A 27,531-nucleotide genomic window follows, 5' to 3' on the forward strand; every position below is an offset into this window, starting at 1 on the left:
GTGTCCAGTCATAGGTATGTACCAGTTTGTGTATTCATTCGTAAGGTGGTGGACATTTGGTTTGTTTCCAGTTTTTGGCATTTGTGAATAACACTGCTATAAATACTCGTGAAGAGGTTTTTGTGAGTATATTTGTCTTTATCTTGGGTAAATGTCTAGGGGAATTGCTGAGTTATAAGGTAACTGTGTATTTAATTTTATAAGAAAATGCCAAGTTGTTTAACCAAGTAGCTATACCATCTCGCATTCCTACCAGCTATGTATGAGAGTTCCAGTTGCTCCACATCTTCCCTCAACATTTGGTAATGTCAATGTTTAATATAAGCTATTCTAAGAGGTATGTACTGGTATCACACTGATTTTCATGTGTATTTCACTAATGACTAATGATGCTGAGTATCTTTTTAGATACTTACACAACACATCTCTTCATTGGTGAAATGACTAATCAGAGCTTTTGCCCATTATTTTTTTTACTGGGTTATTTGTTTTCTTATTACTGAGTATTCAGAGTTTTTAATTATTCTAGATATAAGTTTCTATTTTTTTTTTTTTTTTTTGAGATGGAGTCTTGCTCTGTTGCCCAGGCTGGAGTGCAGTGGTGCAATCTCAGCTCACTGCAAGCTCTGCCTCCTGGGTTCACAGGATTCTCCCACCTCAGCCTCCCCAAGTAGCTGGGACTACAGGCACCTTCCACCATGCCTGGCTAATTTTTTTGTAATTTTAGTAGAGACGGGGTTTCACTGTGTTAGCCAGGATGGTCTTGATCTCCTGACCTCGTGATCTGCCCGTCTCAGCCTCCCAAAGTGCTGGGATTACAGGCGTGAGCCACCGCGCCCGGCCCAAGTTTTTATTTTTAAGATTCAAATTTGTATATTCTAGGTTAGGGGAAATAAAAACATTTTACATTATGATTTCTTGAAGATTGCTTACGTGCAGCTTAAGCTAAAATGCCTTTCTAAAACTCAAAAGGCCATGATAATTTTAAAATAAATTTTTCTCTAATATCCTGAAAAAAATGTTAAGCAACAATAACATTAAGGCTTTCTAAAATACAATCATGAGCTGTTGATATTCATAATATTAATTTCCGTCCTGAAGGTTTGCAGCATGATTACTACTTATCATAGAAAATTAAGCTATAGAATAATGTTCATTAAGTTTTCCTTATGGCTCATTATAACATTGCTATAATGCCAGATGAACCTCACCCCAACTCCCATCCCCTAAAAAACAAGAGTTATCAATGAGCCAATGGGATAATGTCATATTAATTAAATAGAATATTAAGTCAATACTTTGGTTTTTCTGTTATACAATATTCGGAAACTTTATTAGTTGAGATAGGCCAGGCTGATGCTATGGTAATAATTCCCACATCTCAATGCTTAACACATAAAGGTTTATTTATTGCTGTTTTTAAAAGGACTCCTGTAGCATGGTGGTGGTGGTATGTAGGTTGCTCTATTTAGTTTCTCTGTGCTCCAGGATGATGGAGATTTCCACTTCTAGAACTTTGGTTGAGTGTTACAGCAAGGGAAGAGAAAGAATGAAGAATCCTGCAGTGTTTCTCATTGTCTCCCAGACACATACAGGTCTCATCCACTCACATTTCATGAGCCAGAATTTGTAATGTGGCCCCAAGGGGGCTGGAAAGTGTGTAGTCTCTTGTACATCTGGAAGTTGAGGAGAACTGAATATCGGTGAGCACTAACAGTGTTTACCACATTTTCTAAAATAGTGTAAAAGATAAATTATAATAACATTATGTAAATTAGAGGAACATTTTGAGATAGTTTTACTATTTACTGGCTAGGAAATCTTGGACAAGCTACCTAACCTCTCTGAGCTTCAATGACCCCACCTGGAAAAGGGGTAATAGCAATAGCTAACACTTATCAAGTGTTTATAAGGTGTCAGGTTCTGTTATGAATACTCTACCTATATTAAATGCATTAATCTTTATAATTCACACACAAGAGGTACTTATCTCCATTGTTACATATGAGACAATTGGGGCACAAGGACACAAAGCAACTAGCGTCACCCAGACAGCATGTGAGAGCTGGATCTGTGATTGAAGTCCAGGTATCTGGTGCCAGTGCTCCTCGACTCCATGACTAGGCTTTACCTCTTCTTTGATAGCTAATCACACCCATTTGAATGAGATGTGTATTAAGTACTTAACTTGCCATTGCAACATTTTAGATGTGCTGGCAAAATAGAAAGCTGGCTAACATATTCAACTGAATGATTCAGTGAACATGGTGTTCTTTTATGGAGGTGGGGAGTAGGGAGGGAAAAGGAAAGGGTTATCCCAAAATTATTGTATATGTGGCCAAGGGTTTCTGTCCACAGTTCTCTATGGGTGCCTTTTACTCTCTATAACTCATTTTAAAATTCTGACCTCAATACTAATAATGATGCCTTTGAAGACTTCAGTTCTGACACAGGCACTTGACAGATTTTCACAGAATCCTACTACAGACTGAATTTGATGGGGATGCTCTATAATAAATTACTTGGGTCCCTCTTCTCTCCAAGAGAAGTTAACTTCCATCACAGCACTCTTAAGAGTTTCAGATTTCATAGAAATCAGTGTTTCTGGATATGTCTGAGCAATCAGTGACTTTGTTAGACATTTCAACTGGATCTCTCCCATCATTCAGTGTAAGAAATTATACCAAGGGCTCTATTCTAGAAAGCCACGAGATTCCCTTGTCAGTAGGAAATGCTTTTGGGTGCGAGTAACAGAATACCTAATAAATAATAATTGAAACAAGAAGAGTTTCTTTTTCTCACATAGCAAGGAGACTGAGGGTTGGCAATGCTGACATGGGCTCAGTGGCTCTAGTGGTTTCTTATCCTTTTCCTCAGTGTCTTGACGGCCACTGCAGCTATAACCATCCCATCCTTACATCAAAAGGAAGGGGATGACAGTAAAGGGAAGAAAAGCTTTCTATGAAACTTCACAAGAGGTGTCACAGTCACAACAGGATCACATGCTCATCATTGACCCAGTTCACCTGTGCTGTGAAGATGCTGAGCATCTTCCTCCAAACTCCTGATTAAAATGCATTCTGCTAGACAGGATAAAGGAGTATGTGTGCATATGTATGTGTGTAAATGGTTTGTGTAGACAATAAATTGTAGATGAAATATTGTGTAGACACACATCCTTTCTCGTAGGCATCCGGGAATAGATAACTCCCTAACTGGGTTTTCATCATGAGGGCCTATTAGCTGCTCTGGAACTGACCTGAGCCCTTGGAAAGTGGCAATATTGACTTCCAACTCTAGAAGACGAGGGCCAATCAGGCTGTCTCTGTGAGCCTCCAATTTCAGCACATGGGGGGTTATGGTTCCCACAGCAGTCAAGAAGTCCTTCCTCATCACATCTCCTCATCACATCTCCAAGAATGAATGAACTGATTATTTTGGCAACTCTGTAATTCGACTTCACTGCATTGTAAACCCAGATCGATTTCAGGTAATAATCAGATCAAGCCATTTCAGGACAGTTGTGTCAAGCTTAATGTTTTCAACAAGATAGGGTGCCAGGTTGAATCTGATGCAAATTAATTTGAAATTTCCAAATTCAGTTAACAAGAGAGTCTGGATTATCTTTATACCACAAAGTCTACCATGCTAAATGGGTCCATTGCAAAGTTATTCTTGAGGACTGTAACTTTTGTTCTGCTTAACTTTTATTATTTGTGAGTTAAAAAAGGTAATTTTTTTTTCCTGTCTAATTCCCCCTTTCATAATTGATGCAACACATTTGCAATAGAAGGAGCTATTGAGGGCACCGCATTAAGGATAATGTTACAGCGCACACCACCAGTTTTCTTTCACATGTTCTCATCCACCCATTGAGGTTGGAAGTTTGGAGAGTGCATCTGAAAAGCCTACCAATATGCCTCAACTTTGTATCCCTGTCTTTTCATGTCCCATGAGATATTACTAACAAACTATGAAAAGACAGTCTCTGAGTGCTGAATATAGGTTGGTTCGGGCAATTTACTTACCAAAAAAAAAATTAATTTTATTTTTTTGAGATAGAGTCTTGCTCTGTTGCCCAGGCTGGAGTGCAGTGACGCGATCTCGGCTTGCTGCAACCTCTGCCTCCCGGCTTCAAGTGATTCTCATGCCTCAGCCTCCCAAGTAGCTGGGACTACAGGCACATACCACTACACCCAGCTAATTTTTTTATTTTTAGTAGAGATGCCGTTTCACCACGTTGGTCAGGCTGGTCTCGAACTCCTGAACTCAAGTGATCTGCCCACCTCAGCCTCCCAAAGTGCTGGGATTATAGGCGTGAGCCAGGGTGTCTAGTTGCAGTTTGTACTACAATTTAATATTTGTGATTGGTGAAAACACATTTTAATGTTTATTTAAAAATTTTTTTTAAATTTTTTAGATAGCATATCTGAGGGAGGGAGAAATCATTCTCTTCAGTGTAAGTATTCTTTCAAGTTTTTTTTTTTTTAATGTTGTAAAGTAAATAAATAAGCAACTTCTACAAGAAGCAAAACAACATTAGTTAAGTCCTCTGTAAGCAACAAAAGACCACTTATCTAACTGGCAGCTTAGTTAACTGGAACTTAGATGGGAAGCTCAGTTCATTGTTTGCAGAATGTTCTGAAGCCCCCAGGTGAGAGAAGCCACAATTTTCGATACCTGGCACTTTTGTAACAGTGTTTTCAGCTGCCTAGGAGAGCTGATTCGGCATCTGCCTCCAACATTACTGGCCTGTTTTGGGAGAGGAGCATCAGCACTTGGTTCAATTGTTTAGAAATTATACAGCTTGCCTGTGACCTAAGGAGGATTATGTTTAGGAGTGGGGCACTTTCGAAAATCATGTCTTTTAAAAAGTCACCCCAAAAAGTGTCACAGTCATCAATCAGAGGAAGAATCCAGGAACAAACTAGTGATTTCCCCAAATTCCTTTTGCTTTGCCTTTTTGTTTTTTCAAAGATCAAATTCAAATAGCATTTTATGCTTTCTTTCACTGAAAGGAATGGGCTGAAGAAGGTATTTCACAACTAAGAATTAACAATGGCCTGAAGGTATTTCTTCAATCCTCTTAAAGAAAGCTTTTATATTATGACAAACCTGTGCACCTTTAGGGGGCTCATCTTGTGCATGGTGGATTTGAGCCGTCAGTCAGATGTGAAAGTCCTGGCTGATCCTGTGCTGTGCTGCTGCTGAAGCTGTATTTATGGCAAAGGCTTCGCTCACTATCAAAAGAAACATGGGCTCACTGTCTCTGAGCTTCTCCTCCAAGCAGAGGAATGTTAAACCAGACATCAGTCTGCGAAAACAATCAACTAAACATATGCCCACTCTCAAAGAAGGATCTTGTTCTGCCTGTCTCTTAAGTTTTGGAAAATGGCTTTTCCTAAATCAGCTTTAGAAAAGCAATAATAAGCCAAGCTACACACCTTATAGTGATTTTTATATTAACACAGAAAACACAAATTTTTAATGCTGTGTATCATTCAAGTAGAATCTTCAATGGGTGTAGTAATATAATTATAATTATATAACACACAATGCGACTATAATATATGATACTAGTTTTATTAGAGCTATGCTTTATGATGTATTAGGCACTAATCTTATTTAACCCTCATAATAGTCCTGTGTGATGGGCATAATTTCAATTTTACAAATGAAGAAACTGAAACTTCTAGAGAGTTTGATTATATCTAAGCGCAGAGGTGGGGATTCCAGACTATTGTCAAAGCTTGTGTCTTAGCCAGTAGGCTCTACTGCCTACAGTTCTAGAATACTATATACTGGTCATTCTCGGTGATGATCAGTAGATGTTCATGAATTACTGTTGGTTTAAATATTACCTTATCCTTACAGGAAGAGAAGATGGTAAACATAATATCTGTGGGTTTTTTTTTTTTTCCAGTGGAAGAAAAGTCAATATATAAATTGACCAAAGGAAAAAATTGTCTTCAGTCCTTCCAAATTCATTCTTAGTGGCACATCCTTAGGCTCATGGCAATGTATAGAAAATGACTGTCATCAAACGTTAAGGATTTTAGGATAGTAAAGTACTAATAAAATGAAAACTATTTCTGTCAAAATGCCCAGCTGATTTCCACCATAGAGATCTGGGCAGGACCAAAACAGTAAGGTTCAGAATGTACATTAAAAATATACCAGGATCTTTTACTTTGTAAATAGTCAATATAACTTACGGGATTAGAAATTCCTTGGAATAAAATATTAACCCTATGAAGGAAAGGACAGTGGACAGGAAGTTAGGTGGTGCAGATTCTGGTCCTGCGTTCTATTAGATAGCTATGTGGCCTTGGACAAGTCACCTACCCCCTCCAGATTTCAATGTTCCCATCTGTAAACTGAAGCCTCTGGTGCCTTTCAATCATTCAAATTCTGAGTCGATGAGGCGGATCCTTTGGAGCGGGCACCGGATATCCCTTTCCCAGAGTGCTCTGCGCCGTGAAGAAGCGACTTCCGGGTTCTGGGGGCATTTTGTGTTGGTTAGAGCTGGAGTAACCAGATGGCGTCGTCGGCGGAGTGACAGGACCGGAGCCGGCGGCAGTGGTGGCAGCGGTACCGCGCCCCAGCTCACCGCGCCCCTTTTCCAGCCCCGACGTCGCCGCGAAAGCGAGGCAGCAGCGGCTGCCCAGAAATAGGTGGCCCAGCCCTGTCTGAACCGCTAGAAGCCCTTCACAAACTGCGGCCTGGCAAACCACCAGCCGAAAAACAAAAAAAAATGTGACTGAGCAGCAGGCATCAGGTTCCCTTCGCCGGCATCTGGGCCCTGGACGCCAGGAAAGGCCTCCTTGTTCCGCTTCCTGCCGCCTTCCACGGTAGGCTTGGCCCAGCCTCCATCTTCGTCTCTCAGGACGGCTAGCAGCAGCGGCTCTAAGGCAGGATTCATTGTCGGAAGGAAATGCAAACTGGTATGGGATATCTGTTCTGGCTCCTTCGGAGACATCTATCTGGCGACCAGCATCACTAACGGTGAAGAAGTGGCAGTGAAGCTAGAATCTCACAATGCCAGGCATCCCCAGTTGCTGTACGAGAGCAGGCTCTATAAGATTCTTCAAGGTGGGGTTGGCATCCGCCACATAACGGTGGTATGGTCAGGAAAAAGACTATAATGTACTAGTCATGGATTTTCTGGGACCTAGCCTCGAAGGCCAATTTCTGTTCAAGAAGGTTCACAATGAAAACTGTACTTATATTAGCTGACCAGATGATCAGTAGAATTGAACATGTGCATAAAAAGAATTTTATACACGAAGCCATTAAACCAGATAACTTCCTAATAGATATTGGGCGTCACTGTAGTAAGTTATTCCTTATTGATTTTGGTTTGGCCAAAAAGTACAGAGACAACAGGACAAGGCAACACAGGCCATACAGAGAAGATAAAAACCTCACTGGCATTGCCCTATATGCTACCATCAGTGCACATCTTGGTATTGAGCAGAGTCACCAGGATGACAAGGAATCATTAGGATATGTTTTGATGTATTTTAATAGAACCAGCCTGCCATGGCGAGGGCTAAAGGCTGCAACAAAGAAACAAAAATATGAAAAGATTAGTGAAAAGATGTCCACTCCTGCTGAAGTTTTACGTAAGGGGTTTCCTGCAGAATTTGCCATATACTTAAACTATTGTCGTGGGCTACACTTTGAGAAAGCCCCAGATTGCATGTATCTGAGGCAGCTACTCTTCATTCTTTTCAGGACCCTGAGCCATCAATATGACTACACATTTGACTGGACAATGTTAAAGCAGAAAGCAGCCCAGCAGGCAGCCTCTTCTACTGGGCAGGGGCAGCAGGCCCAAACCCCAACAGGTAAGCAACCTGACAAAACCAAGAGTAACATGAAAGGTTTCTAAGCATGAATTGAGGAACAGAGAAGCAGAGCTGATGATCAGAGCAGCATTTGTTTCTCCCCAAATCTAGAAATTTTAGTTCATATGTACACTAGCCAGTGATCGTGGACAACCATTTACTTGGTATAAAGAACTTAACTTTTTACTATAAACTGTCTCTGGGCAGCATTGGTGATGCTGTATCCTGAGTCGTAGCCACTGTAATTGTGAATATTAACAGATAGTGAAACACGGTGACTGGTTTTCTAGTGCATTTTTTTCAAGTGAAAAAGTTAACTAAATGGTTGACACACACAAATTGGTGGAGAAATTATGCATATGCCAATTTTTTTTTTTTTGTTAGAACCTTTTGTTTTGAACTATACTTCTTTGAGATCTCATCTCAGAAGAACGTCATGAACAGTCTTCAGCCACTTGTGATAGTTGTAAATGCTCACAATTGTGCATTCTTAGGGCTTTTCCATCTCTCGGGTTTGCAGGTTATTCACGTAAAACATTGTTAAAATTGTTGGCTTTTTGTTTGCAAACCAGCTGATAGGGTAGCAACCAAAGATTCCAGTGTTTGAGCGCATGAAAGACTCTGCCTGCTTACTTGTGCTAGAAATAATAGCATCTAAAGTGAAGACTTAAGAAAAACTTAGTGACTACTAGATTATACTTAGGACTCTTCATTAACTTTATAATGTTCTTAGTATTTTTTTAAAAAAGCTTGTCACAGAAATTTAGTTAACATCTTACAACTGAACATATATGTATGTTGCTTAGATAAATATCACTGTAAACATCTATATGATTAGGGATCTTGTTTTTATTTTGAAGTGGGAGCTTTTTTGTTTATAAGTTTATTAAAAACTAAAAACTGTTTCTGTAAAAAAATCAGTTTTTTTAAACAAAAAAATGCCTTGCTGACTCACTATTAAATAACATCTCCCGATTTTTTGATAAAATTCTGAGTCTATGAGTCAAACTCATCTTTGCTAATGGCTTGAAGATCCAATTAGCCTTTCAGGGAATTGTCAAGAAATAAACTGAAAATGTAATTAAATTCTCACATGAGTTTCTCAGCTCATTCTATGCCCCCATTTTGCCATTTTTAACTCCTTTGTCATTGGGAAATATTTTCAAGGATAGTGGGGAAACAAGATGAAAGTAATTTACCAAAAGACTGAGTTTTACATCATTATGCAATGTGCTCATGGCCACTTCGCCATCTTTCATTGTTTTGCTTTTCTATCATCCTCTGTTAGGTTGCATTGCTATTTTTTCATTTATTGAGAAATTTGGTTTTTAAAAATTGTAACTGAAACCAAGATGGATTCTTCTATTCATATTAGTACAAAATATAATACTTTTAGATTTTTACCTAATTTTCCATGTGCAATGATTGTTATTATTTTAGCTGCCAGAATTAATGAACTGATACAATTAAAAGGTTTTGGCAAAAGTATTTATGGCTTAATGGTAAGTATATTAACAAAATTGTCTTACCATGTAAAGCATACATTTCTTCTCTGTCCTTGAAAATATTTTAACACTTCTTTTTGGGAACATATTTTCAAACCACTATTATATACAATCACTACCTTATAAAAATGCACTGCACTAAGCAGAAAATTGATACCCAGATGATATAAAGGCCATGAAAGATAAAGGAGGCAGAGTGTGTAACTGACCTTGAATCCCTAGCCTGGTTTGAGTGGGAGAAAAAAAAACCCACCCCCAACCCCACAAAAAAAGAAAGAAAACAAATCTCCAAAGCTAGAAATGTGTGAAATTTACTAATATAATTTTTGAATTTCAAGATCTTTATGCAGGGCCAAAATATACAGGCCTAATGTTTTTCATGGATAATATAATTGAACTTGTAGACATTTACTGAAAATAATAATTATCTGTGCCCATCTAGTGTTTATCTTGAGGCTTAAAATCATATTTCTATGATTTTGATGACATATTTAGCTTATCTGTATTACTAGACAGACCTTAGCCATGGACAGACACTTTGCTTGATGTTATAGAACTATCAGAACAAGTTATTGCTTGTTTTATTACTTAGGCCGATGAACAGGTATGAATTCTGTTTCAAATGCTTAGAATTTATTTATACTTGCACTGAACATGAATGGCCCAGAGCAGGAATGGAAAATATGTGGCATCCATGTGATCACTGCCTACTCTAAAAACTAGATCAAAGCCTTAGCTGCTGAGCTGAACTTGGCCTTGGAAATGCTTAATAGCAGTGAACACAGCCACCATAAGCAAATAGAAAGCTACTTGCCGTCCATAGTCTAGGGTTAAAATATCTTATTAAAAACCTCATAGATTTCCCTCTTTCCTTAATGTGATTTGCTTTTCTAAAATTTCCAAATATTTTGTGTTGTTTTCATTTTGAGGAAGTAATGATTTATTTTTCTTCAATAAAAGAGTCTTTTGTTGCATTAAAAAAATTCCCCACAGCACCTCACATACTTCTAATACACATTAGGGACTCAATAAATATCTGTGTCTTAAATAGTTTTAATGCTGGAAATATAAGACAGAATTATCACCTGGAACCAAAGACCTGGTCTTAGTGATATCTGCACTCTGGGTCTGTTCTCTCCAGCAGCTCATGGAAGGAATCACACAGTAAAGAACCCCAACAAATTAAGTCCTGGGAAACTGGCAGAATAAGAAGAAATGTGGAAGTTCCAGTTCTTTTGTGCTACCGGTTTCCAAATTATGAGGAAATATGCCAAATGCCTTTGGCTTTCAAATAATAATATACTCTGAATTAATGACTAACAAGGAAACACCCACTGAGCGGTTCATGGGCAGTATCTCTCCAAAGGTCAGATCCTATTGGCAAATGACCAAATAACCCTTCTCTCTTGAGCCAGCCAACCACTTCTATGGCCAGGAAGCACTTTGCCATCAACTTAGCATTATAAAAGGGAGCAATTAAAAGTATCATTTGCAGTTAATCTAATAACTCCATTGAATATTCCAAAATCTGTGTGTGAAACACAGTTGATCTGGGACCCTGCAGTGATTTGAAGAAAAAAAAAATTTTTAAGGGAAATATAAAGATAAGCTATTTCTTTTTAAAGAGAAATAAAGATTTTTAATATTCTCATTTAGCAACATAGTGCATAAACAATAATGTATTAAGATTAACTTTAAGGCAAATGCAACAAAAAGTTACATATATTCCCCCCTTAAAACTAAGTGTGCATCCTAAAACACTCTTGTTGATGAATTTGATTCATTTCACATTTTGGGGAGTTTCTAAATTAATTAATTCTTTAACATCGACACATGATGATTTTCTCTGATTTTGGTAAATACACTCATTTTTCAGATGAAGAAAATGAGAAAGTTAAAGGTTCCAATTATTTGCTAATGCAAGTGAGTGATAACATATTTAATAAAACTCTGTCATTCATTTACTCATTTAACATTTATTGAATACCTGCTCTGTCGGCACCAGAACTCTGTTAGGCATTAGGGACTACAGTGAACAAAGTAAGTGTAGTTTTTACTTTCATGGAGCTTACAGTCTAGTTGGAAATCTTGCATGAAACAAGTACAGAAATAAGTCAACAACTGAGATAAAACAAAAGCAATCAAATAAAGGGTGCTTATAACTTTGTTTACTTAACAAAACTATGGTTTCCTCCAGAGAAGTGGTTTTACCTTTTTATCTAAATTTTGATTTGTCCTATAAAAGAAATTCAATTAAAAATGTAAAATACAGAAGGTCTACTATAGATACACTGAATTATTATTCCTGAATGTTATTTCTGAATTTCTGTTTAATGTTAAAATGACAAGGTTTTTTTTTTTTTTTGAAAAAAAAGTGCTAGTTATTGTAGAAATACCTTTAACCAAGGCAGTTTCCAGGGGAATTAATGACCACTTCAGGTTAATGGTCATTGGATTCATGTTCAGCCCTCAATTAAACTCTGAACTTCAATTGTTATTACTTAATTGACTTGGTTATATTTCACGTCAGCATTTCAATATGACCTTCCTTTTAAAAAGTAAAAATTGCCCTGACATAGTACCATGAGTCTTTAGTTGAGCCTGACGTTGTTGCAGCAGTCCACACTATCTTTATATATAGTTGAGCCTAGAATTTGCTTAGCTTTGCTATCACTAGTGTACTTCCCATTATCCTTGCCTATAAAATGAGACAGCTTAGGATAAATCCAAGTGATGAGGGAAAAGGGATGAAAAAATAAATATATCTGTTGCCATGATTATTATTAAGATGCCAAATAAATCCACAGAGATCCTCACCACTGTATCCTAATTGCAGGGAGTTAGACAGTTTTAACGAATACCTTGAGTAATTAAATACTATCAAGGTATGCTTGTTTTAAAATGTTCCCATATTATCTTTTCCTTACAAGTGACTCCAAATTGTTAAGTAGATGAAAACTTAAATCTTCTTTACCTATACATTAAACAACAAGAACAAGTTGGATTTATTTAAACAATGAGTTGGATTTTATATAAAGTGAGTATGACACCCAGATCGAACTTTGCTATACTAACTGAAACAAATTAAGGCACCAAATGAGCATTTCCCTTCCCCTGTACTGTGGAAATGTTTTAAAAGTCTTTTTGAAGTACTTTGATCAGGCTTTGAAATCATTTTAGTGGATTACTATTGTATGAAAACTGTAATTTATAGCGCTTGACCTAAGCAGCTCTTTGTCTCACAGCCATATTCAAAACAATAGCAGGAAAGTGAAAAACAGAAGGCGAACCCAAGTTGTTCAGGTTATTATTTAATTCATAATTCCATCTTCCTTGTTGAATCTTTGGAATCCAGGCATGTTCTTAATAAAACAGGTTCAGATGATGTTTACTAAATGTAGGAAGGTTAGTTTAGAGTAGCAAGATTAAATGATCCAAACACATGACCCTTCCATAACCCACGAGTGACTTTACACAGACAGGTTCAGATAGACGCTTCCCATAAATGGTGACGTTGCAGGCAAACTTCTATTGTTTGCCTTTTAGTTTCCTCTCAAGTTAAGTTTGCTTTGTTCCTTAACCCTAATCAAGAATGTGCCTATTGAGATTTTCTCCTCTCATCTTGTCACAAAAGAGTTATACTTTGAGACAACTTGCTCCCGTCAGATCACATGAAAATGGCAAGCTACCCCCAAGATGAATGAGCTAGGAGTGATTCATTAAATTATACAGACATTTTGCTATTTTAATCAGCTGAACAACACCACTCAGGCTGAAAGTAGCTATAAAACCTTACTTTTTTTTTTTTTCTTTTTTTGCTCCAAATCATTTACTGAAGGCATGAACCTCAAGTCATGTTTAGCCCTGTAAAATCTTATTATCTTAGTTAAAATTTTATGATCATTCTGGTGCCACATATGCACTTGAGTATTTAGGCATGTGGAGGGTGCTTAAGTTGTTTCTCCCCAAAGAGGTTAGGCCAATTGCTCCCAACACCCCAACCAGACGTATGCATCAGGACATATTTTCGTCTTGGGATCATGATCTTTTAGAGAGAAAAAGAGCCCAAGAGTAATGAGAAAATGCAGGGTACATGTCCATGTGGAGGGAAACTAGCAAAGGCCAGCGCAGGGGAAGATGACATGGAAAAAGTGAAAAGTGAAGTGAGAAAGCATATGGAAGCAGTAAGGATTTAATGCAATTGAGACAGCAGGACTCTAGATGGGAAGAGTTAAAAAGAGGAGGCATCTAAGGCATCTTGGTTCCAAAGAGAAAAGAAAGCAATGGGTGTAGCTCCCCAGTGAGAAGCAAGTGAATTAACTGTTCACTTCAGCATTAATTAGTGTGGCCCACCAGGGACCATTTAGGTAGATTACCTCATCAGGGCTCTAAGCAGTCCCCTGGTGGCCTGAGTGAGTTAATGCACCCCCTCAAGACCAGCAATTTATCATCTTTTCCAGGGGGAATCAAGCCTTGCAGATAATGAACAGGTACACACACCTACAGTTACAAAAAAATTATTTCCCCTGGAGGTCCAGCTTTCTACTTTAGACCTCTGAGACTTTCCTTTTCTTTTAGATTTTAGGAGTGTTGTAAAGAGCTGATGTATGCTTCACTAGAAGGCAAAAGAAAAAAATGGATATGCAAATGTTTATGGTTTTTTTTTTTTTTTTTTTGAGGGGGTACATATGTGAGGTGGGAAGGAGTCTATGCAGTTGCCTTACATATCAGTACTAGATCAGCTTTGCTTTGAGTTGCTCTGTTTCCAGACTTCAAATGGTCTCCTATGTGTTTGTGAGGGCAGATGCTTGGCAAGTCTGTATATGCCAGGGAGAACGTCATTCAGTTTTACGTTTTACACACGCTCCTGCTTTCTGGCTTTGCATAATTCATTAGCATGGTGTGCGGAATGCACCATAAAACAAGATTTGGCTTTAATGTTAACGTTCTAATGACGACAGCAATAAAAATAAGTTGTCATTCCGTGTCTACTTTCTGGGGCTGATGTTTATATTGTCTAAACTAAAAAAACCAAACAAGCAGACAACGCATAGAGATGGGTTTCAGCCTGAGTGGTGTCGTTCAGCTGATTTTTTTTAACAGAAAAAGAAACAAACCAAGGAGACTTTAAGCTTCCAATTGGGGAACATTACTACCTTCTGTCCCATACCCCTCCAATTCAAAAGGAGGATAATAATCACATTAGTTTTTATGTGTGAAAAACTTACTTTTGACTAATTTGTAACCTTATTGTAGTGTGTACAGTTTACTGTTGGGTTCTTTCTCACGTTTAAGGACCAGATTTTAAGCCTCATTCATAAAGAGGAGGTAGCGCCTTTGCTAGGAACACCAGTACCTTCTCACAACACATTATGTCAGGGCAACAGGTAAAAGAATAAATATAAAATGCAAGTACCTTTTTTATTTTTTAATTTATTTGTTCACGTTCATCATAAATTTGTTTAATGTAAAATAAACAAATCCTTGACAAGGGTTTAACAGGATTTTCAACATCTGTGCAGATAAATGTAATTTATTCCTAAAGAAAAAACAGTTAAGAACATGCCAGGAAACCTGCTTTTAACATTTTTGTATAAAGTGTGTGTGTGTGTGTGTGTGTGTGTGTGTGTGTGTGTGTGTATCCAGGCAATACAGCAGTGGTTTCAAATCATTCTGTTTCACTCAGAAGCCTGCAGGATGAATTTTATACTGAAACAGAAGTTTGCCTGATACTTCTTTAGCATTTCATCATCTTCCTCTCTCTTTTGATTTAATGCACCCCACTCAGAGTTAAAATCCACACATGTTTGGACCAGGTTTGTGTCCTTCAAAAGGAAAGGCAGCAGGCATATTTTTCCAAACCTTCTTTGGTAGAAAATGAACAAAGTATAAATGACATATTTAGTCTTTTGAAAAAAATCAAGCAATGTATATAAGTTACAGCTGTCTGCAACAGTTACATTGTTGTTGTTAGTATTTCCCAAATCATCTATTCAACATTATAAGTTATGTTTTATAATGTTGTAGCAAATATTTTACTAAATACGTTTTGGGTACAGATTAATATTCAACTTCCCAAAAGATAGGTTTATTATTAACTTATTGATGTTTCGCTTTAGACTGAAATCTGATTTGCAGTACATAAAAGTACATGAAAGTGAATAAAGTGAACAAATAGAAAAATCTCCTTTATTTTGCTTATTTAAAAATTGCTCCAGGTTTATTTCTGGCACACTTAGTTCATACAAAGCTAAACATTTCTAATGCTGAACTTATTTGAGTGTTATATAATTACATCGTATAAAATGCATATACTAAGCAGTATACAGAATGTGCCTTTAAAAAACTCTACTCATAAAAATACTAGCTCACGTACATACTGACAACTAGCCATGTTTAAAAATAAACTCTCCTCAATGTTGGGTCGTCTCCTCTCAGCCCCCAATCTAAAGGAGTGTGGTTTCCAGGCACAATGGAACTAATACTTTCAAATAAGATAAATCGAAAATATTTGGTGTTCAAATAACATTATTAAAAGAGGAAATTCTCATCAAGTGTATTTTTGCAGCTTGGCTTACTGTCACAGAAGTCAGGAAGCCGTAAAGATTGAATACAGCAAACACACGGCATAGGCGGGCTGCCCTCAAGGTCTTCTGGAGCTCTGCAGGTGAGTGCAAAGGTGGCTTCGGACTTTGTGGCTTCAGCTTTCCTAGGTTTGTGCTAGATTATTCCACGATGGTAATGCAACGCTGGGTCTCTGTGAGTGCACGTGAAGAGAAAGGGAGAGGGAGAGAGAGTGAATGGAGGCTTAGGGAAAAAAAAATAAGAGGGTGATTCGGTAACTGGGAGGACAATTGAAAAATCACACCTTTCAGTCTTCACATTTTTTCTTTTGTTCAGCATACAAGGAGAAACCATCCGGAAGAAAGAAAGATTATGACTATCTATAAACTAATTGTCTGACAGAGACAGAAATGCTGATAATGAGTGGGTTGTGTCTGTAGTTCTTGGCTGTTCACATCAGCAAGGGATGAAGGAAAACAGAAACTCTTGATATGTTTGTCTAAAGAGGTAGTGGTGTGACTACGGGCAGCAAGAGTTCAGCTGAAGTTCAGGGCAGATGTTGCCAGGATCTTACAGTGCAGGAAAGTAAAATTGCTTCCGGATTCACCTTTTCCTCCCAGCTTCTCCTCCAGGATCTTCAGGGTCAAGCTAGGCTGTGGCATAAGGTGACAATGTTCGTAGGGAAACAGGCTTTGAGCAGGATGCCCCTTTCCCGGTTGCAGTCCAGCTCCTGGATAAATCCATACCAATAGATGACTAAGCCTGGCCCAAATCTGTAAAAACACCAGAAAATAACACATACACACACATGGTATCAACAGAGCTCTTGAAAAAAGTCACCTTGGGGCACTGATAAGATGACTAAATGACAGGACTGCACAAAATTTTCGTTTTGGTTGCTAGCATTGTGACTGAAAATAGCCAAACTTATACCAAAGAGTTCACATAACACACATACTGCCTGCTTGGATGGATGTGTTACCTTTCTTTTCAGAAACCTGAAGTATTTCGGATATAGAAACTCTGAATCTTACCTTTCAGTAAGGTGTTATGAGCTTGGGCTGATGTGACCACCTAGCTGATGCACAAATTCACAGTGCAAACAGGGATGAGCTGGGGAATGCCTGTCTTGGGATTTAAGTCTAACATTTAATGGTACTATTTTAAAAAAAAATTAAACTTGCCTAATTGCAACTAAGAAAAATAAAAGACTGTTTGAAAACAGAATTTTAAAAAATGCAACAATGTATGGTCCTCTTCTGGCTAGAATGTTCTACTCATGCACCCATTGGGCTGGAAGTACTTCCTGTCATCCATATGACTCACTGGGTCCCTTTACCGTCTGCGTTACAACTTCTCTAAGTGTGGCCCTGGCATCAAGTTTGGTCATTGGTGCTTATGGAAATGAGGAATAAGGTCATGTAGGCTTGTGACAAAGTATAGACAGCCACGGGCTTCATAAAACCTCAGCATTTCTAAGCTGTGCCTCTGAATTATCTGCAGTTTTGTTAGCAGTGACTGATCCCCGCCAGGCAGACTCAGGAAGTGGCCCTATAGACTACTTCACCCATCAGGAAGTTGAGACCTTTAGGCTGGGTTCATAAAGATGTAATCACTATCAATCATTGCACACAGAGATGTTTTGCACATCAGTTTCACGTTTTTCCTACCGAGGGCACTTAATTAAAGGGCAGCACTACTTTTGGTGTAGTGTTGCAGGAATTTTACAGTGTAATAATAAATTATGAATGTTGGGTTAGTAAAAGGATGTCTAAAAACAGAACTGCTTTCTGTATTCCAACATTACAGCAGGCTGAACCATGCTAGGCCAAAAAGCTTTTTCCTTCCATGATTTATTATACGCTGTCGTGCACTTGCCAAAACTAACAATACAGGACGGGCTGCGAGATACTGTATGCACAGGAACAAGTTCAATTGGATGTCACGGCCTGGTTTATTTGGGGATTCACATTAGTGGGGTAGCCAAGTTGTATTCAAGATTATTTAAAACTTTGGGAGTCCCCTCTGTGCAGGTACAGAACCATGAGATGGCAACTCATCAGTTGATCTTGTTCTAGAAGAAGTAGGAACTGGGTATAATTAGAAGCCTTGGAGCACCAGGCCCACTGAGATTTATCAGCTGCAGATGTTCTCTCCTTCCTCAGCTTCCCCAAAGAAAAGATTCCTTTGAGGTCAGAATTAGGCTATCTGTGCACAGGTGTGTGGGTCCCCAGGCTCAAATGCATACAAGACGAAGCTCACACCTGCAGAAGAACTTGCTTCCATTTAACCGAGGGTTTCTTAGTAACTTTTAATCACAAACACTTGTCTGTAATTGGAACATAAACCATTGGTACCTTTATTTTACAAAGAGCTCTATGATTAGTGTCAAATGATCTCAGATTTGTCAAAACAAGTCTGGCAAGAACAGAAAGATTTGTGATTCCGTGGACCACGTCTGAGAAGCCTCAAACCTTCCCATCACTGAAGCACCCCTGAGTCACGGCCTTGACAGATCTAACATTAGGCTCAACACATTCTTCCATTTTATTATACAGCCATTCTGGAGACCATGATGCTCTTTAGAAAGGCACTAATATTTTCACAAAGGAAGAAAAAAACTGTGATCTAACAAGTCACAGGGAAGAACAAAAGAATATATGGAGGTCATAAAAAACAAGCCCAGTATTTTAAAGATTTAATAAAACAAAAACACATATCACCAGCACTGAGCGAGTGAGAGCAGCCTGCACTTTGTCTGAACAGCTAAATCATAAGCCAAAGGACACGAAGCATGACAGCTCTTTACGAAAATGGCATTTTCTAGGCAAAAAAGCCAGGCTGGGGAACACCTCAGTGCTCAAGAAAATGGACTTGTTTCACTTGTGAGGCAACAGATATTCCTGCAACTCAAAAAGGTTTTGCAAGATTGTGAACCTGAACATTTCATGTAGTGGTTCACAACCAGGATTCCCTAAAGGTACCAACACAGATCTATTAACATTTTGAGTAGGATTCATTAATAAGGCTCTACTGTCTACCTATGTTTTATGTTTCTTATGGAACTATGTTTAGGTTAGATAACATTACCTCTGTCAATGTAGCTCAAAACCTCTGAATGACAGTATGTCTCTAATTAATTAAGAACGAGGAAGCACAACTTCCCCTTGTAAATAGAGATTGATAGGTGCTCAAATTATGTGGTCTTGGGTGACAAAAACAATAGGGACTTTAGAGGGTGATAAGTTTGGAAATTTAATGGCAGAACGAGATCTGGCCTTATTCCCAGCACCTACTTTAGTGCATTTCTGAGCCTTCTTCAACAGCTCAGGATCCAGAGATTATCAGATGCTGACGAGATAACCTTTCAGCAACCTACCTGTTTATGAAGAGGCTGACCACATTAAGCAACTGTATATAATCAATTTCTTGGTTATCGGAAGTAACAGGAGGGGAAGTTTTGGTTGCTAATTTGAAATACCAAGCAATCAAAAATGGTAAAAGAGGTGTAAAATAGGACCCTAGAACATTTTTATTTAGGTCAAATGCACACTTCTGGGTTGAACCATTTCCCCTTTTTGATGCCTATTCTTATTTACTGTGGCACCACTAGACAAAAATGAGGTCCCTGGGAAGGCAAATATAACCTTTGTGACCAACAAAAATCAAAGAGACTTTGTTAACAACATTGAAAAGAAAACAGAGTTCTCGGGTCTGAGATGTGCACAGCAGAGGTTGGTGTGCTACTGAGATTGCAGCCCTCCCTGCCAGCTGGGAGACACTCAGGAATGGGTGTCCATGGACATCCGAATTGATTCTGGAAACACTTTTTAAAGTTGACTATAATGTTATGGTTGCTATACTCATGGTCAAATAATAAGATCAAAGACCCCCAATGCAGTTTAAAGACTCCTGAGAAGCAGAGACTAGAATGTGAATGACGTCTGAAAAGTAATTTTGCTTGCAAATAAAATATCACCAAATTAGCAAAAACAACAAATACTGCTTGAAAAAATGGGAGGTTTAAGTCAGGAGCCATCAGAGACCATGAAGGCAAGAAAGATGAGGTTTTTCATAAGTAATGACCCCTTATAAATATGTTCAAAATGTGTTTCTTGGCTGGGCACAGTGGCTCACGCCTGTAATCCAAGCACTTTGGGAGGCTGCGGCAGGCCGAACACTTGAGGTCATAAGTTCGAGACCAGCCTGGCCAATATGGTGAAACCCCGTCTCTACTAAAAATACAAAAAAATTAGCCATGTGTGGTGGTGCTCGCTTGTAGTCCTAGCTACTCGAGAGGCTATGGTGGGAGAATCTCTTGAACCCAGGAGATGGAGGCTGCAGTGAGCTGAGACTGCACTACTGTACCTCCAGCCTGGGTGACAGAGCAAGACTCTGTCCGAGAAAAAAAAAAAAAAAGTGATTCTCTGGTTTCATTCCATTTTAGAGTATTTAGAGAAATTCAATCAGATACGGCAGAACTAAATCTGGCCCTTCTGTGTATACCTGTTTCCTAGTGATTATCCCTCTGTTTCACCATTTGTCTGTTATATTGGGACCCTGTTGAGGGTAAAGACCATATTTTAATGTATTCATGTCCTCCATGCCTAACACAGTGCCTGGCACGTGAAGGATACCCTCAGGGACAAGATGGGCAATAGAAGGTTAGCACTAAGATGATCAGATAGCGTTGCATTGGTTATAGAATCAGGGTGAATCCAGAGACAGGGCTGCAGGCAGAGTCAGCCGTTGCCTCGGCATGGCAATTTTATTAATGACCAGAGTGGGCACACTGGTGGCATACTTACAGGTCAGAGATGGGGGTGGGGGGGGTTTGATGGGATTTTATTGTGGTTTGGTGGTTTGGTGTTGTGGAGTTGTGGAGTTGATTGTTGGTATATCCTACAAGCATGAATTAAATAACACTTTGCTGATGGTTATGCGGGGCTAGGATATTGAACGTAGGTGCGATTAATAATGGCATGGACCAAGAATCAAAGGCAGGCGCGGCAGGACGGGATGTGGTGGGAGTCAGCATTCTGCGATGGGGTTGCGTGCGGACCAGAGATAAAAGATACCAAATGCATGGAGAGCTCCCGTGACTGGTTAATAGGGTGATAGACCCGTGATCCATCGAGATGTCTTATTTAAGGGGAACGTGTGGGCGATCTTGATTGTTACGGCCCTGAGGTAAGAACCAGATGCCGGATACAGTTCAGTTATAGCTACCCCCACGAGTTCTGGGCCCGGAGCGAGGAGAGTGGCATTATTTGGGCGGGATATTGGTTTCACGGAGGATGGTCAACAAGGGACTCCTAAGTGAGGGGGGGCATCCGTGGTGAAGAGGACTTTTTAATAGATATGTGCTATGTCCGATAAATGACTTAATGTACTATCTACGATCAATATATGACTAGTTCTGTTGGTATGCGTAGGGGTGGTGTATGGGCTTTGGAGATGTGTGTTATGTGTTACTGTTGAAGTGTTTAGTAGAGTGCCTGCTTGTAAGCATGTCTTTCGAGAAAGTTGGGTAAGTATGTAATAATATGTGTTATGTACAGTCAAGCATATATAGTACTATATATTATACATGTTGGCTAGCAGTAATGCACGAATTACATAGAGGCATTAAAGGTAGGTTAATACTAAAGTTGTGCTGTAAGGCTTGTACAACATAAAATACAGAAAGTAGTTTAAGTTAGAATGCCGGTTTTGGGTGTTGGTAGTAGAGTTAAATACTTGCTTTCTGATTGCCCTGGGGAGAGTATTCCATTTCTGGTTTACAAGGCCAGTGTATTAAATTTATACTACGAGGGCAGGTTCATTTGAGCAGGTTGTTCTCGATTAGGGAGGCCAGTGGTATTAAGATTAAGATTGTGATAAAGTATATTGTAGATGCTATTTGGCCAATAATGATAAAGGGTTGGGTTACTGGTTGGCTTCCAATTCAGGTGAGGGTTAGTAGAATTGTGACTAGGAGTCAGAGTAGGAATTGGCTGAGTGGGCGAAATATTATGCTTTGTTGTTTAGATTTGTGGAGTATGGGGATAACTGCTAGAATGAGGATCGATAGGAAGAGTGCTAGTACGCCTCCCAATTTGTTGGGGACAGATCGTAGAATTGCGTATGCGAATAGGAAGTATCATTCTGGTTTAATATGTGGAGGGGTGTTTAGCGGGTTGGCCGGGGTATAGTTGTCTGGGTCGCTTAGGAGGTCGGGTGAAAATAATGTTAATGTTGTTAGGGTAAAGAGAAGGAGGACTACTCCTAGAATATCTTTAATTGTATAGTAGGGGTGAAAGGTGATTTTGTCTGGGTTAGAGGAGATTCCGCAGGGGTTGTTTGACCCTGTTTCGTGTAGGAATAGTAAGTGTACCGTGGTGAGAGCAACGATGATGAAGGGTAGGATGAAGTGTAGGGTGGAGAATCATACGAGAGTAGGGTTATCAATGGCGTAGCCACCTCAGACTCATTGGACGAGGTTGGTTCCGACGTATGGGATTGCTGAAAGTAGATTTGTGATTACTGTTGCCCCTCAGAATGATATTTGGTTTCATGGGAGTATGTAGCCCATAAAGGCTGTTGCTATGGTTATGAGTAGGAGCATAATGCCAATGTTTCAGGTTTCTAGGAGAAGATATGAGCCATAGTAGAGGCCTCGGCCTACGTGCAGGAAGAGGCAGATGAAGAGTATGGAGGCACCGTTAGCGTGGAGATAGCGGATGGTTCAGCCGTAATTTACGTCTCGAGTGATGTGTGCGATATAGGAGAAAGCAGAGGAGGTGTCTGGTGAGTAGTGCATTGCTAAGAATAGGCCTGTGATAATTTGTAGAATTAGGCAGGTTGCGAGAAGTGAGCCGAAATTTCATCACACGGAAATGTTGGATGGGGTAGGTAGATCAATGAGGGAGTGGTTAATTATTTTTATGATTGGGTTAGATTTGCGTATTGGGATCATTTGGCGCTTTTGTAGTTGAAATACAACGATGATTTTTCATATCATTGGTTATGGTTAAAGTCCATATGGAAGTAATGATATATATTTTATTTACATTAAGCGTATTATTGGTTATAGGGTTTGTGGGTTTTTCTTCTAAGCCCTCTCCCATCTATGGGGGTTTAGCGTTGATTGTTAGTGGTGTAATTGGTTGTGTGATTATTTTAAGTTATGGGGGGGCTTACATGGGTTTAATGATTTTTTAATTTATCTGGGGGGTATGATAGTTGTTTTTGGTTATACTGCGGCAATGGCTATTGAAGAGTATCCCGAAACATGGGGTTCAGGGCTTGAGGTTCTAGGGGGTCTTTTGGTGGGATTAATAATGGAAGTGGGGTTAGTTTTATGGGTTTTAGGTTTTGATGGAGTAGTGGTGGTTAATTTTAATAATATGGGTAGTTGGGAGATTTTTGAGGGGGAAGGATTGGGGTTAGTTCGAGGTGATTCTATTGGTGCGGGTGCCTTGTATGATTATGGGTGTTGATTAGTGGTGGTTGCTGGTTGGACGTTGTTTGTTGGTGTGTATATTGTGATTGAGATCACTCGAGGTAATAGACTATATTATTAGAAGTAGGGTTAGGGTAAGAGGAATGAGGAAAGAGAGGAAGTAGAGTTTGATTATGCCTTTCTGGGTAGTTACAGCTATGGAGGTAGTAATGTGTGTTTGTGAGATTATTTTGGGTATGGATTTTTCTAGTCATGTTGAATCTAATAAGAGGAGGGCTAAATTTTGGCTTATAAGTAGGTTTTGATATGGGACTATATGATGGATCGTGGTGGGAAAATATCCTAGTATGTTGGAGAATTTGAATATTTGTGATGAATTTTTTGCTTTTAGTTTATTGGTCATAAGGGCGAGGTCTAGGGCTGTTAGGAAACCGAGGGTGGTTGCGCATAAGGCTCAGAGTTTTAGGTAGAGGGGTATTGTTGGTTGGGGGAGTGAGGTAGGGGGGATATTGTTAGTGACAAGGAATCCTGTAACTATACTGCCTATTATGAGGCGTTTAATTGGGTTTAGTAGGGCGGGGTTGTTTTCGTTGATGTTTATTAGGGTTGGGCAGCGGGGTTGTCCTGTTAGGGTAAGGAGAATGGTTCGAGTGCTGTAGGCGCTTGTCAGGGAGGTGGCGATGAGAGTAATAGATAGGGCTCAGGCATTGGTATATGACGTGTTTGTGGCTTCGATAATGAGGTCTTTGGAGTAGAAGCCTATGAGGAAGGGTATTCCCGTGAGTGCTAGGTTGCCAATAACTAGGGAAGTTGAGGTGATAGGCATTGTTTTAAATAGACCTCCTATTTTTCGGATGTCTTGTTCGTTATTTAAGTTATGAATAATAGATCCGGAGCATATAAAGAGTATAGCTTTAAAGAAAGCATGGGTGCAGATGTGTAGGAATGCTAAGTGTGGTTGGTTAATACCAATAGTGACTATTATTAGGCCTAGTTGGCTCGAGGTGGAGAAGGCCACGATTTTTTTGATATCGTTTTGTGTGAGGGCGCAGATGGCTATGAATAGGGTAGTAATGGCTCCCAGACATAGTGTGAGGTTTTGGATTAATGTGTTGCTTTCTATTAAAGGGTAAAAGCGAATAAGTAGGACTACTCCAGCAACAACTATGGTGCTGCAGTGAAGTAGAGCTGAAACTGGAGTTGGACCTTCTATGGCAGAGGGTAATCAGGGGTGAAGACCAAATTGAGCTGATTTTCCTGTTGCTGCTAGGAGAAGGCCCATTAGTGGGAGGGGGTTTGAGTTGGAGTTTAGGGCCAGTATTTGTTGAAAGTCTCATGAGTTATAGTGCAGGAGGAATCATGTTATAGCTAGGATAAGACCAATGTCGCCGATGCGGTTGTATAGAATTGCTTGGATGGCTGCTGTGTTGGCGTCTGTTCGAGCGTATCATCAGCTGATTAGAAGGAAGGATATGATCCCTACACCCTCTCAGCCAATGAAGAGTTGGAAGAGGTTGTTGGCAGTAACTAGAATTAGTATGGTAGTGAGAAAAATGAGGAGATATTTGAAGAATTGATTGATGTTTGGGTCTGAGCTTATGTACCATAGTGAGAATTCTATGATGGATCAGGTGATGAATAGTGCGATTGGAGTAAATATTATAGAAAAGTAGTCTAGTTTAAAGCTTAGTGTTAAATCTAATGTTTGGATTGTTATTCAATGTCAGCTTCAAATGGTTGTTTCTTGATTTGAGAAGATGTATAGGGTTGTTGGAAGAAGGCTAGTAATAAAGGTATATATTATAATTATTTTTACATAGGGTATGAGCGTTTTTTGTTAGGGTTAATGAGGGTGGCAAAAATTGGAAGAGTTAGGGAGGCGAGGGTTGTTATCATAATAGAGGTGCACATAATTGTTACTTTTATTTGGAGTTGCACCAATGTTTTTGGCTCCTAAGGCCAATGGATAGCTGTTATCCTTTAAAAGTTGAGAAAGCCGTAATTTTAAGTACGGAGGCATGGGTTAGCAGTCCTTGCAAGTTTTCTTGGTAAATAAGAAGTAGTAAGCTTCTATAGTTAGGTTCACAATCTAATGTTTTGATTAAACTATATTTACAGAGAGTAAACCCTAGAATGGTATTAGGATTGAGGGACAGAAGAATGACTGGAGCAAGGTGTATAAATATTAATGTGTTTTCTCGTGTAAAGGGGGGTTTTATGTTGATTATATGATGAGTAAGTGTCCCTCGTTGCATTGTGATGAACATGTGGAGAGAGTAGAGGGCTGTAATTAGTATATTGAGTCCTGTTAGTATGATAGTAATATGGGATCAAGAAAATGAAGCTGCGATTACAAAGAGCTCGCCGAGTAGGTTAATAGTGGGGGGTATGGCAAGATTGGCGAGGTTTGCTGTGAACCATCAAAAGGTTATTAATGGGAGTGGGACTTGAAGTCCTCGGGATAGTAATATGATGCGGCTGTGGGTGCGTTCGTAGTTTGAGTTAGCTAGGCAGAAATATATGGAGGAGGTGAGTCCATGGGCGACTATGAGGATAGTTGCGCCGGAGAAGCTTCAGGGGGTTTGGATGAGTGAGGCTATGATTACTAGGGCTATATGGCTTACGGAAGAGTATGCGATGAGTGATTTCAGGTCTGTTTGTCGAAGACAGATTGAACTTGTTATGATTATACCTCATAGAGATAGTATAAGGAATGGGTAGGCTATATACTCTGTTAGAGGATTAAGGATGGAAGTGAGTCGTATTATGCCGTAGCCGCCCAGTTTTAAGAGTACTGCGGCAAGGACTATTGATCCTGCAATGGGGGCTTCGACGTGAGCCTTAGGAAGTCACAAGTGTAGGCCATATAGGGGTATTTTTGTCATAAAGGCTATTATGCATGCTAGTCAAGTAAAGTTATGGGATCAAGTGGTTGTTAGTTTTTGGTCTGTGAGCGTTAGTAGTGTGATATTTAATGAGCCTATGTTATTGTAGGTGTAGATTAGTATAATGAGTAGGGGTAGAGAGCCGGTTAGAGTGTAGAATAGAAAGTATATGCTTGCATTGAGACGTTCTGCTTGGTTGCCTCATTTGGTGGTGATAATTAGGGTGGGAATGAGGGTAGTTTCAAATAGAATATAGAATATAATTAGTTCTGTGGCTATGAATGTTAGAATTAAGGTGGTTGGTAGGAAGATTATTATAGAGAGGTAGAGTTTTTTTTGTGAAGAGGGCTTATTGCATAGGTGGTAATGGCTTGCTATGATTATGAGGGGTAGGAGTCAGGCAGTTAGTATTAGGAGAGGTGTTGTTAGCGAATCGGAAGATAGGTAGGTTGAGTAGTTGAGAAAGTTGTTGTCAGTTTGGTTAAAGAATAGTAGAGGAACGAGGCTAATGGTAAGACTATGCATGGTCAAGTTGATTCAGATTGCGTTGTTTTTGGAGAGTCATGTTATTGGCAGTAGTATAGTTGTAGGGATAATTATTTTTAGCATTGAAGTAGGCTTAGGTTGTGAATATAATCTAGCCCATATGTGTTGGAGATTGAGATTAGTAAGGCGAGGCCTACTGCTGCTTCGCAAGCAGCAAATACTAGTAGGATGATGGGCATAATATTGATTAGGGGGGAGTGTACTCTCACCACCATACACTTACTATTCCTACACGAAACAGGGTCAAACAACCCCTGCGGAATCTCCTCTAACCCAGACAAAATCACCTTTCACCCCTACTATACAATTAAAGATATTCTAGGAGTAGTCCTCCTTCTCTTTACCCTAACAACATTAACATTATTTTCACCCGACCTCCTAAGCGACCCAGACAACTATACCCCGGCCAACCCGCTAAACACCCCTCCACATATTAAACCAGAATGATACTTCCTATTCGCATACGCAATTCTACGATCTGTCCCCAACAAATTGGGAGGCGTACTAGCACTCTTCCTATCGATCCTCATTCTAGCAGTTATCCCCATACTCCACAAATCTAAACAACAAAGCATAATATTTCGCCCACTCAGCCAATTCCTACTCTGACTCCTAGTCACAATTCTACTAACCCTCACCTGAATTGGAAGCCAACCAGTAACCCAACCCTTTATCATTATTGGCCAAATAGCATCTACAATATACTTTATCACAATCTTAATCTTAATACCACTGGC

At 39.3% G+C, this 27,531-nt stretch overlaps 1 protein-coding gene and 1 pseudogene across 6 annotated transcripts in view; one reads left to right on the forward strand and one right to left on the reverse strand.

Annotated features, from left to right (window-relative positions):
* Nucleotides 1–6,657: 6,657 nt before the first annotated feature.
* The window catches only part of CDIN1 (CDAN1 interacting nuclease 1), a 250,041-nt gene continuing 229,167 nt past the window's right edge, over nucleotides 6,658–27,531 (reverse strand). For 3 of the 6 annotated variants that reach the window (XM_011760027.3, XM_011759979.2, XM_011760016.3), the window contains one exon: nucleotides 6,658–16,692. In XM_011760027.3, the coding sequence (XP_011758329.1) occupies nucleotides 16,563–16,692 (130 nt within the window). In that variant the 3' untranslated portion in view covers nucleotides 6,658–16,562. The remainder of the gene's footprint in view (nucleotides 16,693–27,531) is intronic. The other 3 variants (XR_011606171.1, XM_011759986.2, XR_011606172.1) reach the window with 3 other exon arrangements.
* On the forward strand, nucleotides 7,156–7,904 carry LOC105493211 (casein kinase I pseudogene; annotated as a pseudogene).

The sequence above is a fragment of the Macaca nemestrina genome, chromosome 7 (assembly GCF_043159975.1).
Source record: "Macaca nemestrina isolate mMacNem1 chromosome 7, mMacNem.hap1, whole genome shotgun sequence".
Lineage (NCBI taxonomy): Eukaryota > Metazoa > Chordata > Mammalia > Primates > Cercopithecidae > Macaca > Macaca nemestrina.